This window comes from Equus przewalskii, chromosome 6 (assembly GCF_037783145.1).
Source record: "Equus przewalskii isolate Varuska chromosome 6, EquPr2, whole genome shotgun sequence".
NCBI classification, from domain to species: Eukaryota; Metazoa; Chordata; class Mammalia; order Perissodactyla; family Equidae; genus Equus; species Equus przewalskii.
In genome coordinates, this window is record NC_091836.1 from 88,409,489 (window position 1) to 88,426,011 (window position 16,523).

At 35.4% G+C, this 16,523-nt stretch overlaps 1 protein-coding gene across 6 annotated transcripts in view; it reads left to right on the forward strand.

The window, feature by feature from the left end:
• The window catches only part of PRMT3 (protein arginine methyltransferase 3), a 135,581-nt gene that overhangs the window by 37,383 nt on the left and 81,675 nt on the right, over positions 1-16,523 (forward strand). For all 6 annotated transcript variants that reach the window (XR_011541260.1, XR_011541261.1, XR_011541262.1 and 3 more), the window contains exon 10: positions 2,117-2,216. Coding sequence is in view for 2 of the 6 variants with exons in the window: in XM_070624508.1 (XP_070480609.1) it covers positions 2,117-2,216 (100 nt within the window). In the remaining 4 variants the exon portion in view is untranslated. The remainder of the gene's footprint in view (positions 1-2,116; positions 2,217-16,523) is intronic.

The window sequence follows — 16,523 nt, forward strand, 5'->3', positions numbered from 1 at the left end:
GCTGGGTTGTATGGTAGTTCTATTTTTAATTTTTTGAGGAATCTCCATATTGTTTTCCATAGTGGCTGCACCAGTTTGCATTCCCACCAGCAGTGTATGAGGGTTCCTTTTTCTCCACAACCTCTCCAATGTTTGTCACTATTAGTTTTAGATATTTTTGTCATTCTAATGGGTGTAAGGTGATATCTTAGTGTAGTTTTGATTTGATTTCCCTGATGATCAGCGATGATGAGCATCTTTTCATGTGCCTATTGGCCATCAGTATATCTTCTTTGGAGAAATGTCTGTTCATGTCTCCAGCCCATTTTTTGATTGGGTTGTTTGATTTTTTGTTGTTGAGTTGTGTGAGTTCTTTATATATTATGGATATTAAGCCTTTGTTGGATATATGACTTGCAAATATTTTTTCCCAGTTAGTGGATTGTTTTTTTGTTTCAATCCTGTTTTCATTTACCTTGAAGAAGCTCTTTCAACTGACCTGATTTTTTAAACAGGCAAAAAATTTGAACAAAAGACAGTAATGGGAATATGGCAAATAAGCACATGGAAAAAATGCTGATCATTTGGAAAATGCAACTTATAACCATATGAAATCTCATTACACAGTTAAAATGTAAAAGCTCAGCAATACTGAGTGTTGACTAGGATGTGAAGCAACAGGAATGCATGTAACATTGCTAGTGGGAATGTAAGATTTTATAGGCAGTTTGTAAGGAAACTGGCAGGTTCTTAAAAAGTTAGGTATACATTACCATTTGACCAAGCAATTCTACTTGTACACAAATGTTTATAGCAGCTTTATTCATTATACCCCAAAGCTAGAACCAATCCAGAATTCCTCCACAGCTATGTGGATAAACAACATTTTGTTTTATCCATGCAGTGGACTGCTACTCATCAGTAACGAGGAACAAACTATTTATATACACAAGAACATGCATCTGAATCTAAAAGAATCTAAAGTATGTTTATCAAAAGAAACTGGACACAAAAGGGTGCATTCAATATGATTCTGTACCTAATACAAATCTTAAATAGTGAAAGGAAGAAAATTGCCTGTGAGTGGGAGTCTTTTCTGGGCAAGAGCACTAATGCATCATTTGGAGGAGATAGAAATGTTCTGTATATTGATGTTTATGGTGGTCACCCAGGTATCTCTGTTTTTTAAAATTCAACAAAATTTATTCTTAAAATGAATGCGTTTAACTGTATGTAAATAATACCTCGATGAAGCTGGGGGGGAAATTCCTCCTTTTTTGTCAGAAAAAATCCTCTATAATTCAGATGTACATTCTCTGAAGATTGAGAATTTATTTATTTAGCTAAATGTAAACTTAGCAGCTTGCTTTTAGCTAATCGGAATTATCTTTTTAGCTTTGTTATTTATTTCAAATTGCAAAAGAGAGGGGTAAAAAATATTTGCTAATCTTATGATCAAATATATAGAATACCTAATGAATGCAGCTGGATAAAAATAATTTGTGATTGGAGTAGAATTTCAAGTTTTATACAACATGCAATATTTTGTTTTCATGATAATATCATTACCTCTATATGGTGCTTGAGCGTGTATTCATAGCTTTCACAAATTTATGGTCCTCATAATAGGCTGTGAAGTAGACAGGGCAGGCTCATCATTCTCTTTTACAGATGAGCACACAGGCTCAGCAAGATTATTTCATACTTTGGTGAAACTCACATAGCAGACGAGTGGGAGAGGATGTGCAGTCCGTAGTAAGAGCTCCTGGCTTCCAGCTCTCCCTCCAGCCAGACACAGCACTTCCCTTTAAAACATGCCTTTGTTGGCTGGTCTGTCTCCACTCCTCCCTTTTCTTTTTTAAGCTGCAATAACTTTATTGATATGTATTCTTGATAAAATTACTTTTCAGCCTGGAGTTTTAAATATTGATTCAGAGTATTGCCGTATTAACCAGAAACATTCTTGGGCATTTGTGGAGTGACCAAAAATTAATTATAAAGCCCAGGGGATAAATCAACTTTGAACGTGCTTTTGGATTCCAAAAAACAATATAAACAGTTGCCAAGAAATTATGTCATTTGACTACTTTCAGAATCTGTTTAGCATACTAATTTAATTCGTTGTTGTAATTTTCAGACTAAATAAACTTGAAGATACTGTTATACTAATTAAAGGAAAGATTGAAGAAGTTCGTCTTCCTGTAGAAAAAGTGGATGTTATTATATCTGAGTGGATGGTAAGTATTTGCAGAAAAAAATTACTTCTGTTGGTTAAAACAAAAATGAAAGCAATGAATAAGGTAGCAGTTTTTCTGCATTTAATTATATTTGATAAATGACAGAATGGTGGCATTATTTTAAAACATCTACAATCTTTCTTTGGTAGTTTATTCTGAAATGACACCTATTTACTGGCTATTAATAATCTTAAAAAAGATAAATTAGCTCTTTTACTTTTAAAGTCATAATAAAGAATTATTATTTTTCTACTTTCTAAATTTGTAGGCACCTCAATATGTTTGCCTAGAAGCCTGCTAGGAGTAGGAAGGACTGGTTAGGATGGTTTAGTCAAAATTAACGTGATGTTGCCACTGTTTCTATCATACTGAATGTCTTGTCTTTCTGCTCTGTTAGGCTATGTAATCAGTGTCCTTTATCACATAAAATAGAATTTATTGGTATTATTAAAATAATAAAATTAAAGTATGTTATATAGCTTTATAATTTGCCGTTGAAATCATGAGTCAAGGCAGAATATTTATTTAAAAATGTATGTAAAGTAAAATTAATGGCATTTGATAGATAATTTGACTTATTGATATGCCAATTCAATGAAGATAAGGTAGATAGTATTTCTAGATAGACAAAGCCTTATGTTTTAAGGTTTTTTCGTAAAAAAACTGTATTTGAGGCATTTTTGTTAAATGAATTTACCAAAAAATTTGAAAAGAATGAATTTTGCTTTATAATTATCTGTAAAATTTGAATAAACATAGTAATTGTAGCAAAAGAGCAGGCATGTCAGGGAGCTTGTGCAATGTTGGGATTCGATGTAGCAGTAGGTTCCAGCCTGGAGCCCGTGGCAGTCACTGTTGCTGGAGTTGCTCCTCTGTATGTGAAACAGCGTGTTGATTTTTTTATGCTAGGGTTGGCTTTTAATAATTCTTGATCACAACACCATTATTTTTCTTATGCCAAAGAATTTGTGTCAGCTCTCTGATTTGTCTTGTGAATTGGGTCCGAAGATGTCGGATTTTTAATTATAGATTACTAAATTCACATCTCTTTAAAGCTGGCAAAAAGCGCTTTGGAGAAAGCACATTTGAGGCATTTCCTTGGCGACAATTTTAAATGTTTATACTAAATGTTGGCTGGCAAGGTTCTCATCCCTCTAGGGACTATTTTATTTTTTTGGAAAATGTATTTTTTAAATTACTCCAAATTAGACTTTATAGACAAACGAAAAGACAGACTTTACTGAACTTCTTGTCGCCTCAGTTGAATATTTTTGCATATCTGATTATAACCAGTTGGATAGTTCCTGCCCTGCCAGCAGAATTATACTTCTGGATATTAGTGTCATAGGAATTTAATTTTAAAATCTGAAAGATGATCTAGAAGCTATTGAAATCATAGAGCCGATTAGTATAACAAAAAATTAGCTGGATTGAATAAGCTTAGAAGTTTGTCACGTTGATGATGTGAACTTTATTGAAGGGTGTGCTGCTGGTCCTGGGCTCGTTGCCCTCAGATCCATTGTGTGCTCCTGCTTGGTTCTGCACTGAAGGAGGGCTGACTCTGCCGGCCACTTTTCCCAGCCCTGTGACAAAGCTCCAGTGACAGCCGGCATCCACTGAGTTTGGGGAGCCCAATGAGAAACCTAATGGGAGATATGAGGAAGGGAGCCTCCAAGACGGTTCTTCCCTTCTCACTTTGCCTGTGGTAGTGTTGCTGGCAGAAGCTGTTTCTTATGTGGCTCCAATTCCCAGTGGACAGGCCTGTCATGATTCTCTCACCCACTGTGCAACCCCAGCTCTGGGCTCTTGCAGCCGTGACTCTTCCTCTTGGCTCTCTAGGGTAGGAGTGGTAGTTACTTCCTGATGTTGCTTGTGTCGGTTGTCTCGCTCCCCTCTTGATTTCTTATCTTTTACCTTTTATATAGCCAACTTTCTGCATTAATTTCTTGTGTTTTCATAGCCTGTGGTTTCTGCTCTCCTAGTTAGATTCTAATTGTTGTAAAGGGCTCCTTTCATTTTGGAGGATTGGTCAGGTATGATCTCTGCCTTTATAAGGCAGGTGTTGTAACAAACAATACTGAGTTACTGGAACCTGAGATGAAAGGAGCCACCGTTTGGAACCAAGGTGCTTTCAGAAGCCCTTCACTAAGGGAAGGAGATTGGTGTGTCCAGGAAGTGATAACTAAGAACTTTCCTTCTTCCTCTTCACCAGGATATAACTTAAGAGTTTGCATTATCCTTCTGTCTGCCTTTCCTTGTAAACATCAGTGGAGTTGAGGTCTAGCAGATTGTGTTAAGTGCTTTAGCTGGAGCATTAGACACTGTAATTTATGGCAGTTGTTGTAAGGCAGTCAGCTCTGGATGATCTTATTTCTCTAATGAAATTTGCATTTCAGCCCTTAAGTAGGCTTGTGCTAAAAAGTTTTGAGTTTCTTTGTGGATTGGCAATATCATTTATATTATCTACTAAATCCTACAAGTCCCCTCCTAACGTTGGTACTTCTACTAGGATTCCTGAGTTAAGAAACTGGAAAATTCCACTTATGTGATTAAAAAAGGAGCAGATAGGCTTTCTAAAATATATCCAACATTTTTCAGACCTTTCTAGTTTGGCTGAAACAATGGGTAAGTGCTAAATAACTAACTATTTTAAATCTATTTTAAAACCACATTTTCATGAGCCAGCATTTTCAAATTAAAATATATTGCATAGAATCCCCTGTCTTTGAAAGATTTTTCTTTTACATGCACCACATTAAGGATGCAGAAATCTAGAAGAACCCATTTTAAGCTATAGTATATATTTTTTATTTTTTATTTTTTTTAAGTATTTTCAACAAATAAGAAAAGAATATACCCTGCAGATTTGGACACAGGTGTTTAATGGGCTTGTAATCCAGTATAGCAATGTAGGCATCATATATTGCAGAGCTGTACATCTGTTTGCTTCTGTTACGGCCCACTAACTGTTTCATGGCTTAATCTAGATATGATTTTTGTCTTCAGTTGTTTGTGAACTTTGCCTTTATTTTGAAAGATGTCCTCAGTTAAGGATGTAATTTTAAAAGCCAATCATTGCTTGTTAGCATGTTATTTAGTAAATTCTCACTTGCCTCTTAGATTTATGAATTTCCAGATTTAGGCTTGCCTTTAATTTTACATTTTCGTTTTTATTGAATGGAATTGCTATTTGGTAAAATTGTTATCAGTTAAATAGAAACAGTTTAATCTCTGCAGGATGTTAATATTTGTGCCTGTGAGTGTCTGTTCTTATTTTTCACATTTTCCTCTACCAGTAGAGCCATTTTTTAATGCCTTATTTCTGATTGCCTGATAAACCCATTCAAGGTAAGCATCCCTAATTCTTGTCCTACAAGCCGGATTGACTCACTTGGTGTTGCGGTTTTCCATCTGTTTTCAGCATGACCTTACAAGTGCATAGATAAGATCCTGGCATTGTATGATACAGTTGCCAGAGATGCTTCTTGTTTGCGCCTGTGTTACTTTCTGTCCTCAGGACCATCAGCAAAATTACACATTAGGTGAATTTTATGTTTCATTGTCATGATCGCTCATGATATACATTCAAATTGTCTAAGGTCCCTTGTCATTTTTCTGTATAGGCTTGCGTTTCACAGAGGTGGCCTAAAATCTTGTCTTTCCTCAAATATTCTTGGATTCGTCCTCGAAACTTAAGAATTAACTTTTCCCATCCCATCTTCACCAACACAGGTGTATCTGTGTAATATGCATGCACACACATACCTATACCCACAGTGATGGGGTATCGTTGGCTCATATTTAATACTCTTTCTTGTTAGTACAGAGCTTTTCAGGATTTTATAGCCTTTATCACTTAGAAAACTTGGCTTGTGATTTGGCTTATCAACAATCCAGAAACTGGCCTTGAAGCCTGTCATAGGTAGTAGCATTGTAAACTGGTGGATGTTGAAATGTTTTTGTTGTTTTTAGTTTGGTCTGGCAGTGAAGCCGTGCCATTGCAGCCAACCACCATGAGCATACATGGCCTTTCCTGATCTCTCTTCTTGCCTTAAATGATGGAATAATAATTATATAAGTAGTTTAATAAGTTAGAGTCAGGGAAAGTATAAGGAGATTAATTAATGTTTTCAATTGTACAGGTATGTTTTGGCCTTTCCTCTCTTTGACAAGAAATATGCTTATGACTCAAATTTAAGGGTTTTTTCCGCTCTTATAATTTTCTTCTTTTGTATACATTACTCTGAAAATTTTAAGCCAGATAAAATTGCACGTTTAATATGTATTGTTTTGTTTACTTAAAATATTTTCTGAAATAATCTCATATGTCCAGTGATTCATGATAAGGACGTATAAGACTTACTTCCCCCAGCTCTGTTACTTCTTGCCATTTTTTTTTTTTTTTGAATTTTTTATTCCTTTGTTGTTCCATTAGAGAAAAAATCTTTTCACTGCAGGATTTCTTGTTTTTTAAAAAAGATCAGTAGATAAAAATAAAAAATAAAAATAGATAGTAATAAAAAATCAGGAACAAAAACTTAAAAATTGATTACAATGTTACATAAAAATTAACTGTAAAAATTGTTTTGATGGCAAAGATTACTGTTGTTTTAATATCTTTTATTTCTATAGTCAGGTTTCATTTATATATTTTTGGTACAAGTAGTTTACCCCTTAGTGGAAGTTACTGGTGATTAGTGAGCAAGATGTGTTTGAGCAAATTGCCTTATTTTCTCTTAAAGTGTTTTACCTTCCTCGTCTGGCAAACTCTTAGTTCTTTAAGGCTCATCTCAGACATCAACTCCTCTATGAAGCTTTCCTTTTCTGCCCTTTAAACATGTATAAAATCTCTCTTTTCCTGGAGTACATTTTGCACTTTAGTTTAAGCTTCTATTACAGCTTTTTACAGTATATTATAATAATTGTTTATGTACCTTTTCCATTCTCCCAAGACTGGGAACCAGGATTTACTTGGTATGGCCAGGTTTCTCACAGGGCTTTGCATTGGTAAATGATGAGGGAGTGTGCATCACAAGAGAACTTTCTTGGGTAGCAATTCGCTGGCCACAGACATGATCTTATTTCTCATTTTCTGTACAGCGCATGAAGGCAGGCAGGTAGCATATGACAGGGTTAAGAATGTTCTCTGGAGTCAGACCACCAGAATTCTTGGCCCTATTTTGCCACTCATAGGTTTGTTACCTTGGGCATGTTACTGAACCTTCCGTGCCTCAGTTTCCTTGTATCTAAAATGAAGCTAACAGTAGTACCTACTTCATAGGGTTTTTGTAAAGATTAAATGAATTAATACATGTGAATTTCTTAGAACAGTTTCTGGCACATGATCAGGTCTCAGAAATTAGCTGTTCGGTTCTGAAAGTTGTACAAATTATTAAGCATTGTATAACTAGTGAATGAGCTGCTAGACTAGGTTATTGAAGAAATGAAAGTTGAAAATGATAATATACATGAAGTAAAGAATATTAATTCTTGGGAGAAGAACATTCTTAGGGCTTTTCCCTTGGCTAATGGGCCCTTTGTAAAAGCAGACCACTATATGTTTCCATGGCTGATGGATGTGGATTATTGGGGGGTTGGGGATATTTTTAGTATTTTTCTTAACATTAACTGAATTAAAATGTATGTATGTTTTAAGCAAAATTTTCAGTTTGTTGCCTTGTAAACAATTTTTAGGCAGTATTGATAATACCTAATTATTTTAGACAAAGTGTAAAATACACATTTCACAGTAATATTTTTGAGTACTATAAATGTGAACAGGGTGATAATTACAGTAATTTAACCATGAAAAGAAATTGTGGCTTATAAGAGTATTTTTTTTATAGATGTGCTGACTTTTGAATTAAGAATAAAATGAAAACAGAGCATAAAAATGTAATTAAGACTAGGTCTGGGCCCCGCCTGGTGGTGTAGCAGTTAAGTTTGCTTGCTCTGCTTTGGTGGCCCAGGATTCTCCAATTTGGATCCCAGACGCGGACCTACAAGATGCTGTGGTGGCATCCCACATATAAAATAGAGGAAGATGGGCACAGATGTTAGCTCAGGAAAACCTTCCTCAAAAAAAAAAAAAAAAAAGAATAGGCTCCTTGTACATAATTTTTTCAGTTTATAATCTGTACATTTGTTCTTATCTTCACTCTTAACCACTCCCCAGCCTCTCTTTTCTTTAATCTTATTATTTGTTTAAATTAGTATTCAGATCACACTCTGCAGCTATTTTATTTCTTACTTTAGCAAGAAGAATGTTTAATAAGAGTAGGATCTTGATATCAATGGGAAAACTTTAACTCTTTGAGAAATCCTTAAAGTGGGTCTCAGGCTATTTTACAGGTACATTAAAAAGTATAGTAATGTGTGTCTTATTCGAGTGTATACTTTTTCTTCTATGATTGAAACCAAATCTAAGTGAAAATATTTAGTCCTTTAAAGAAAGTTGTTTATATTGAAACAATTATGTCTTATGGGTAAATTTTTGCTTTTGAAGTACAATATTTTGGGTGGTGTTTATCTTTTTCATCAAATTTCTGAAAGTTGTCTTTGCCAGGAGACTCAGTGCATCGTGTGGGGTTGATGGATTGGATTTATTTGCTTTTTGGCCCTCCGTAATTCCCTTTGCTGTATTACCTTCTGGTTGTGCTTTTATTAAGTTCTGTGTGAATTGCTTTTAAAAAATCGTTTTGTTCAGTAAGTTCTAAATTATTTTAATTATGAAGATAAAGGGGATGAGTTATTCAGAATATGAATCAACTGCTCTTACAGAAATTTTTCAATTAAACTAGTCAAAGAACATAAGATATTTAATTTTGATTTCAAACTCTAACCTTATCTGGCAAATTTATAAATATTTTTTCGGTAATACTGTTTACTTCTGCCTGGAAGTGAAAGTAAGCTCCAAAATCTACAGTTTACGTTTGCAGGCAGATAGGTATTTATTATAAACGCAGTTAGATTGTCCTATGTAACTGAGTCAGCTCAGTCATAATTATTGTAATAATTAGTATGAAATAATTCTACTTAAGAATTATCCATGGACAGATGTTTGATTCACAAGTCTTAAGTAATCATATAAATGCTAGTGATCTGTAATAAATAATACCTGCTCCTGTGCTCCCCAACCTGGATTTAGGGAACCCCTCAAGCATGTGTTTGAGAAATAAGAAATTAGATATGGTGTGAAGATTTGGGAGGGAAAAGGCATTATTAATATTTTTATGGAGTGGAATGCAAAATTCTCACAACTTTATAAAAATAAAATGTTAGCCTTCATACTTTTTTGAGCCCTCGCAGGGCTGATGCAAGTCCTTCTCAGTTCCTTGGGAATTCCAATTCAGTCTCTTATGCCGTCAGAGGTACGTCAAGGGACAAGTTTAAGAAGCCATGACTTACGGTGCTTTTTGAAACTTCTTTATAGGGCTTGATGAAAATAACTATCCTCTTAGTGTTTCTTCCCTTTGAGTATCAATCTTTCATATGTTATGTTATCTTTAATAGATTCTTCAAATTGGCAAAATTCAGATGGTAAGACTGAAATCATTTATTTAGATGGAATGAAAATTTTAGGGCGGGAGATTCATTAAATGTTGATCTGTTCTTATGAATGGCTTTCTTGACCTGCTCTTGGCAGATTACTTATTTTGAGTAAATTTTTCAGTAGCAGTGATACATTGATTTGGTCTCCATTTTCACTCTCTTCCCTTTATCCTTTTTTAATACTATAATATTTAAATGGAGATACCCAATTTAAAGTTGAATGAAGGTGAGGCTAAATGACCTTTTTAGAAATTGTCTACAGCCTTGCTTTTATTAATTTATGCTTCTATCCAAGAAAAGTCAATAGGAAATTACATGTGATTTGCCTTGATCAGTTTTGCTAAGGGTTTGCCACTTATTACTGTTTTCAAACAACCCAGATTTTGACTTTGCTGATTTTTCTGTCAACGTTTGTTTTCTATTATATTGACTTCTGATTTAATCTTTAGTATTCCCTTCTGCTCTTTTAGACTTTGATTTGCTGCTCTTTTTTTAGCTTCTTGAAATGGAAGCTTAGATCATTGATTTTCAGCTTTTCTTTTTCTAATATTTGGCATTTGAGGCCAGTGTTTCTCTCCAGGTACTAATGTAGCTGAATCCCACATTCAAGTGATTTTTTAAAATAGTTCTAAGTGTTACTCTTTTTTTCTGAAATTTAATTCTTTATGCTGTTATTAAAAGAGAAAAATCCCAACTACTGTCATATTTTAGAATTAATCTACCATTAAAACCAAAGGCATTGGGGGACTGGCCTGGTGGTGCAGGGGTTAAGTTCACACATTCCGCTTTGGTGGCCCAGGGTTCCCTGGTTTGGATCCCCAGTGCGGACTTATGCACCACTTATCAAGCCATGCTGTGGCAGGCGTCCCACATATGAAGTAGAGGAAGTTGGGCACAGATGTTAGCTCGGGGCCAATCTTCCTCAGCAAAAAGAGGAGGATTGGCGGCGGATGTTAGCCCAGAGCTGATCTTCCTCAAAACAAAAGGCATTGGCACTTCTGCTCCCGACACTAAGGCTGACTAGGTGCTCTAAGGGGCCTTCTTATTACAGGACCAGTAAATCTTGAAAAACACACATTTTACATTTTTTTCATATTATGGATGTCAGTTTTGATGTTATTTCCTTTCCTTGTTCAGTTCTGTTGTCACTACTTTTTTTAGTAGAGAAAGAACACAGTTTTATTACTAAATAAGCATTAAACCAGAATGTGATGCACATTACAGGCAATTGCTAAGAGATTGCAAGGACAGAAAGAAATCGCACCCTTTTATATAGCCAAGCAGATGCAACCTATTACCTACATGTTCTCAAGATAAAAAATAATATTGTGAATGTTTTTAATTGCTGGTTTTCCTCGTTTCTTTATGTAATTAGGGAAATTCTGGAGTGCAAGTGTATAAGAATTTGAGGGACAAAACTTAATCCAAATACTTAGTAATGTTTAAGAACTAACAGTTCTGACTTTTAATATGCTTATAGCTCATTTCAGCATTCTTTTCTGTGATATTTCTGTTAATTTCTTTTACCTATCGTTCTATTTGGCATTTTTATCTTTTTATTATTTTTCTGAAAGAGTTCCTTATTTATTCTAGTTGCCAATTTGTTATTAGGACTCCTCTCAAATGTTCTGCTTCTCCTTGTTTTGGGCACACAATAGAATTTAACTTTCTGTCCCCTTTGAAGTCAGATGTGGCCCTGTGCCTTGCTTTGGCCAGTGAAATTCACTGGAAATGGCATGCTCTATCCAGACAGAATGTTTAAGAGCCAGTGCACAATTTTCCACATCCCCTTTCTATGCGTCAGTCATTGTGGAAGTATGTATTAATATGAACCCTCTGTCAGCCTGACTCCCTGAGTAATTAGATATGCAATGCCTCTTGTCAAACTGTAGCATGAGAAATAAATCTTTTTTGTTTTAAGTCATGATATGGGTGTTGTTTTTTAATGCAGGATAACCTGGCTTGTCTTGATGGATACATAATTCTCTGTCTGCTATCTTTGTTGGCAGTGCATGGCATGTCATTTCACTGTTTTTTGGTGTAATTCGATGAATAGACATTCTTCATTATTACTGTGTCAAATTTATTAAACTTCCTTTATGGTTTGAGTTTTTTGTACCTTGTTTAGTAAATCTTTCTAGAATTGCCATTACATGTTTTATTAGACTTCTTCATCTTTCTTTAACCTGCTTCACATTTTCTATTGTTTTGACTTTCTTGACTGCATTCTGCATAACTTTTTCAGTTCAGTCTACCAATGCACTAATTCTTTCTGAAGCTCTTTCTAATAATCTTTTAAACCCGTTCAATGAGTTTTTTCATTTCAATTACTTCTTTTTTTTTTTTTTTAACTTCTAGGAATTCTCTTTGATTCTTTTAGAACTTTGCTTGCTTGTTACTATTATCTCCAAGCCTCTTTTAATTTAAAGAATCATAAACATACTTATTTTATATTTTGTGTTTTTAATTACAGTGTCTGACTACAGGTCTGCTTTTGCTACTGCTGTTTCTCCTGGCCCTCACTCATGGTGCTTGGTGCTTGTTTATTTGAGTATTTTTTTTTTTTCATATTTTGATGTGATTTATTATTATTATTTTTTTTTATTAATGTTATGATAGATTACAACCTTGTGAGATTTCAGTTGTACATTTTTGTTAGTCATGTTGTGGGTACACCACTTCCCCCTCTGTGCCCTCCCCCCACCCCCCCTTTTCCCTGGTAACCACCGATCAGATCTCCTTATCAATATACTAATTTCCACCTATGAGTGGAGTCATATAGAGTTCGTCTTTCTCTGACTGGCTTATTTCGCTTAACATAATACCCTCGAGGTCCATCCATGTTGTTGTGAATGGGCCAATTTTGTCTTTTTTTATGGCTGAGTAGTATTCCATTGTGTATATATTCCACATCTTCTTTATCCAATCATCAGTTTCTGGGCATGTAGGCTGGTTCCACGTCTTGGCTATTGTAAATAATGCTGCGATGAACATAGGGGTGCAACGGACTCTTGAGATTTCTGATATCAGGTTCTTAGGATAGATACCCAGTAATGGGATGGCTGGGTCATAGGGTATTTCTATTTTTAACTTTTTGAGAAGTCTCCATACTGTTTTCCATAGTAGCTGTACCAGTTTGCATTCCCACCAACAGTGTATGAGGGTTCCTTTTTCTCCACAACCTCTCCAACATTTGTCACTCTTGGTTTTGGATGTTTTTGCCAATCTAACGGGTGTAAGGTGATATCTTAGTGTAGTTTTGATTTGCATTTCCCTGATGATTAGCGATGATGAACATCTTTTCATGTGTCTATTGGCCATATTCATATCTTCTTTTGAGAAATGTCTGTTCATGTCCTCTGCCCATTTTTTGATCGGGTTGTTTGTTTTTTTGTTGTTAAGCAGTGTGAGTTCTTTGTATATTATGGAGATTAACCCTTTGTCGAATAAGTGGCTTGTAAATATTTTTTCCCAATTAGTGAGCTGTTTTTTTGTTTCAATCCTGTTTTCCCTTGCCTTGAAGAAGCTCCTTTGTCTGATGAAGTCCCATTTGTTTATTCTTTCTATTGTTTCCCTCAACTGAGGAGTTACAGTGTCCGAAAAGATTCTTTTGACACTGATGTCAAAGAGTGTACTGCCTATATTTTCTTCCAAAAGACTTATTGTCTCAGGCCTAATCTTTAGGTCTTTGATCCATTTTGAGTTTATTTTGGTGTGTGGTGAAAAAGACTGGTCAATTTTCAATCTTTTGCATGTGGCTGTCCAGTTTTCCCAGCACCATTTGTTGAAGAGACTTTCTTTTCGCCATTGTAGGCCCTCTGCTCCTTTATCGAAGATTAGCTGTCCATAGATGTGTGGTTTTATCTCTGGGCTTTCAATTCTGTTCCATTGATCTGTGGACCTGTTTTTGTACCAGTACCATGCTGTTTTGATCACTGTAGCTTTGTAGTATGTTTTGAAATTGGGGATTGTGATTCCGCAGGCTTTGTTTTTCTTGCTCAGGATTGCTTTAGCAATTCGCAATCTTTTGTTGCCCCATATGAATTTTAGGATTGTTTGTTCAATTTCTGTGAAGACTGTTCTTGGGATTCTGATTGGGATAGCATTGAATCTGTATATTGCTTTAGGTAGTATGGACATTTTAACTATGTTTATTCTTCCAATCCATGTGCAAGGAATGTCTTTCCATCTCTTTATGTCATCGTCAATTTCTTTCAAGAAAGTCTTGTAGTTTTCATTGTATAGATCCTTCACTTCCTTGGTTAAGTTTATCCCAAGGTATTTTATTCTTTTCGTTGCGATTGTGAATGGGATTGAGTTCTTGAGTTCTTTTTCTGTTAGTTCATTGTTAGTGTATAGAAATGCTACTGATTTATGCACGTTAATTTTATACCCTGCTACTTTGCTGTAGTTGTTGATTATTTCTAATAGTTTTTCTGTGGATTCTTTGGGGTTTTCTATATATAAGATCATGTCGTCTGCAAACAATGAGAGTTTTACTTCTTCGTTACCTATTTGAATTCCTTTTATTTCTTTTTCCTGCCCAATTGCTCTGGCCAGCACCTCCAGTACTGTGTTGAATAGGAGTGGTGAAAGTGGGCACCCTTGTCTTGTTCCTGTCCTCAGAGGGATGGCTTTCAGTTTTTGTCCATTGAGTATGATGTTGGCTGTGGGTCTATCATATATGGCCTTTATTATGTTGAGGTACTTTCCTTCTATACCCATTTTACTGAGGGTTTTTATCATAAATGGGTGTTGGATCTTGTCGAATGCTTTCTCTGCATCTATTGAGATGATCATGTGGTTTTTGTTTTTCATTTTGTTGATGTAGTGTATCACATTGATTGACTTGCGGATGTTGAACCATCCCTGTGTCCCTGGTATAAATCCCACTTGATCATGGTGTATAATCTTTTTGATGTATTGCTGTAATCGGTTTGCCAAAATTTTGTTGAGGATTTTTGCATCTATGTTCATCAGTGATATCGGCCTGTAGTTCTCCTTCTTTGTGTTGTCCTTGTCAGGTTTGGGGATCAGAGTGATGTTGGCTTCATAGAATGTGTTAGGGAGTTCTCCATCTTTCTCAATTTTCTGGAACAGTTTGAGGAGAATAGGTATTAAGTCTTCTTTGAATGTTTGGTAGAATTCTCCAGAGAAGCCGTCTGGTCCTGGACTCTTATTTTTGGGGAGGTTTTTGATTACCGTTTCTATTTCCTTACTTGTGATTGGCCTATTCAGGTTCTCCATTTCTTCCTGATTCAGTTTGGGGAGATTGTAGGAGTCTAGGAATTTGTCCATTTCTTCCAGGTTGTTCAATTTGTTGGCATATAGTTTTTCATAGTATTCTCTTATGATCTCTTGTATTTCATTGGTATCTGTTGTGATTTCTCCCCTGTCATTCCTAATTTTATTAATTTGCGATTTCTCTCTTCTTTTCTTGGTGAGTCTGGCTAGGAGTTTGTCAATTTTGTTAATTCTTTCGAAGAACCAACTCTTTGTTTCATTGATCCTTTCTATTGTCTTTTTTGTTTCAATATCGTTTATTTCTGCTCTTATTTTTATTATTTCCCTCCTTCTACTGACTCTGGGCTTTGTTTGTTCTTCTTTTTCTAGTTCTGTTAGGCGTCGTTTGAGGTTGCTTATGTGAGCTTTTTCTTGTTTAGTGAGGTAAGCCTGTATTGCGATGAATTTCCCTCTTAGGACTGCTTTTGCTGCATCCCAAATGATTTGGTATGTTGTGTTCTCATTTTCATTAGTCTCCAGATAAAATTTGATTTCTTCTTTAATTTCTTCAATGATCCATTGTTTGTTGAGAAGCGTGTTGTTTAGTCTCCACATTTTTGCACCTTTCTCTGCTTTTTTCTTGTAGTTGATTTCTAGTTTAATAGCATTATGATCAGAAAAGATGCTTGATATTATTTCAACTCTCTTGTATTTATTGATGTTTGCTTTGGTTCCCAAAATATGGTCAATCCTTGAGAATGTTCCATGTGCACTTGAGAAGAATGTGTATCCTGCTGTTTTTGGATGAAGTGTTCTATATATATCTATTAAGTCCATCTGGTCTAATTTTTCATTTAATTCTATTATTTCCTTGTGGATTTTCTGTCTGGATGTTCTGTCCATTGGTGTTAATGGTGTGTTGAGGTCCCCTACTATTATTGTATTGTTGTTGATGTCTTCTTTTAGTTCTGTTAAGAGTTGCTTTACAAATTTTGGTGCTCCTGTGTTGGGTGCATATATATTTATAAGTGTTATGTCTTCTTGGTGGAGAGTCCCTTTTATCATTATATACTGTCCCTCTTTATCTTTCTTTATCTGTTTTGCTTTGAAATCTACCTTGTCTGATATTAGTATAGCGACACCTGCTTTCTTTTGTTCATTATTAGCTTGGAGTATTGTTCTCCATCCCTTCACTCTGAGTCTGTGTTTGTCTTTGGGGCTGAGGTGTGTTTCCTGGAGGCAGCATATTGTTGGATCTTGTTCTTTGATCCATCCTGCCACTCTGTGTCTTTTGATTGGGGAGTTCAAACCATTTACATTTAGAGTGATCATTGAGATGTGGGGGCCTACCACTACCATTTTGTGTCTTGTTTTCCGGTTTTCTTCAGTTTCCTTTGTTTCTCGTCCCATGGTTTAATCTGTTCTGATGTAGAGCTGCTACTCTCTGTTGTTGTCCTTCTACTTATCTCCTCTGCTCTTGGTTTTGTAGCCCCTTTCCTTTTTTGGATTTTTCAGGAATGAGGGTTTTCCTGA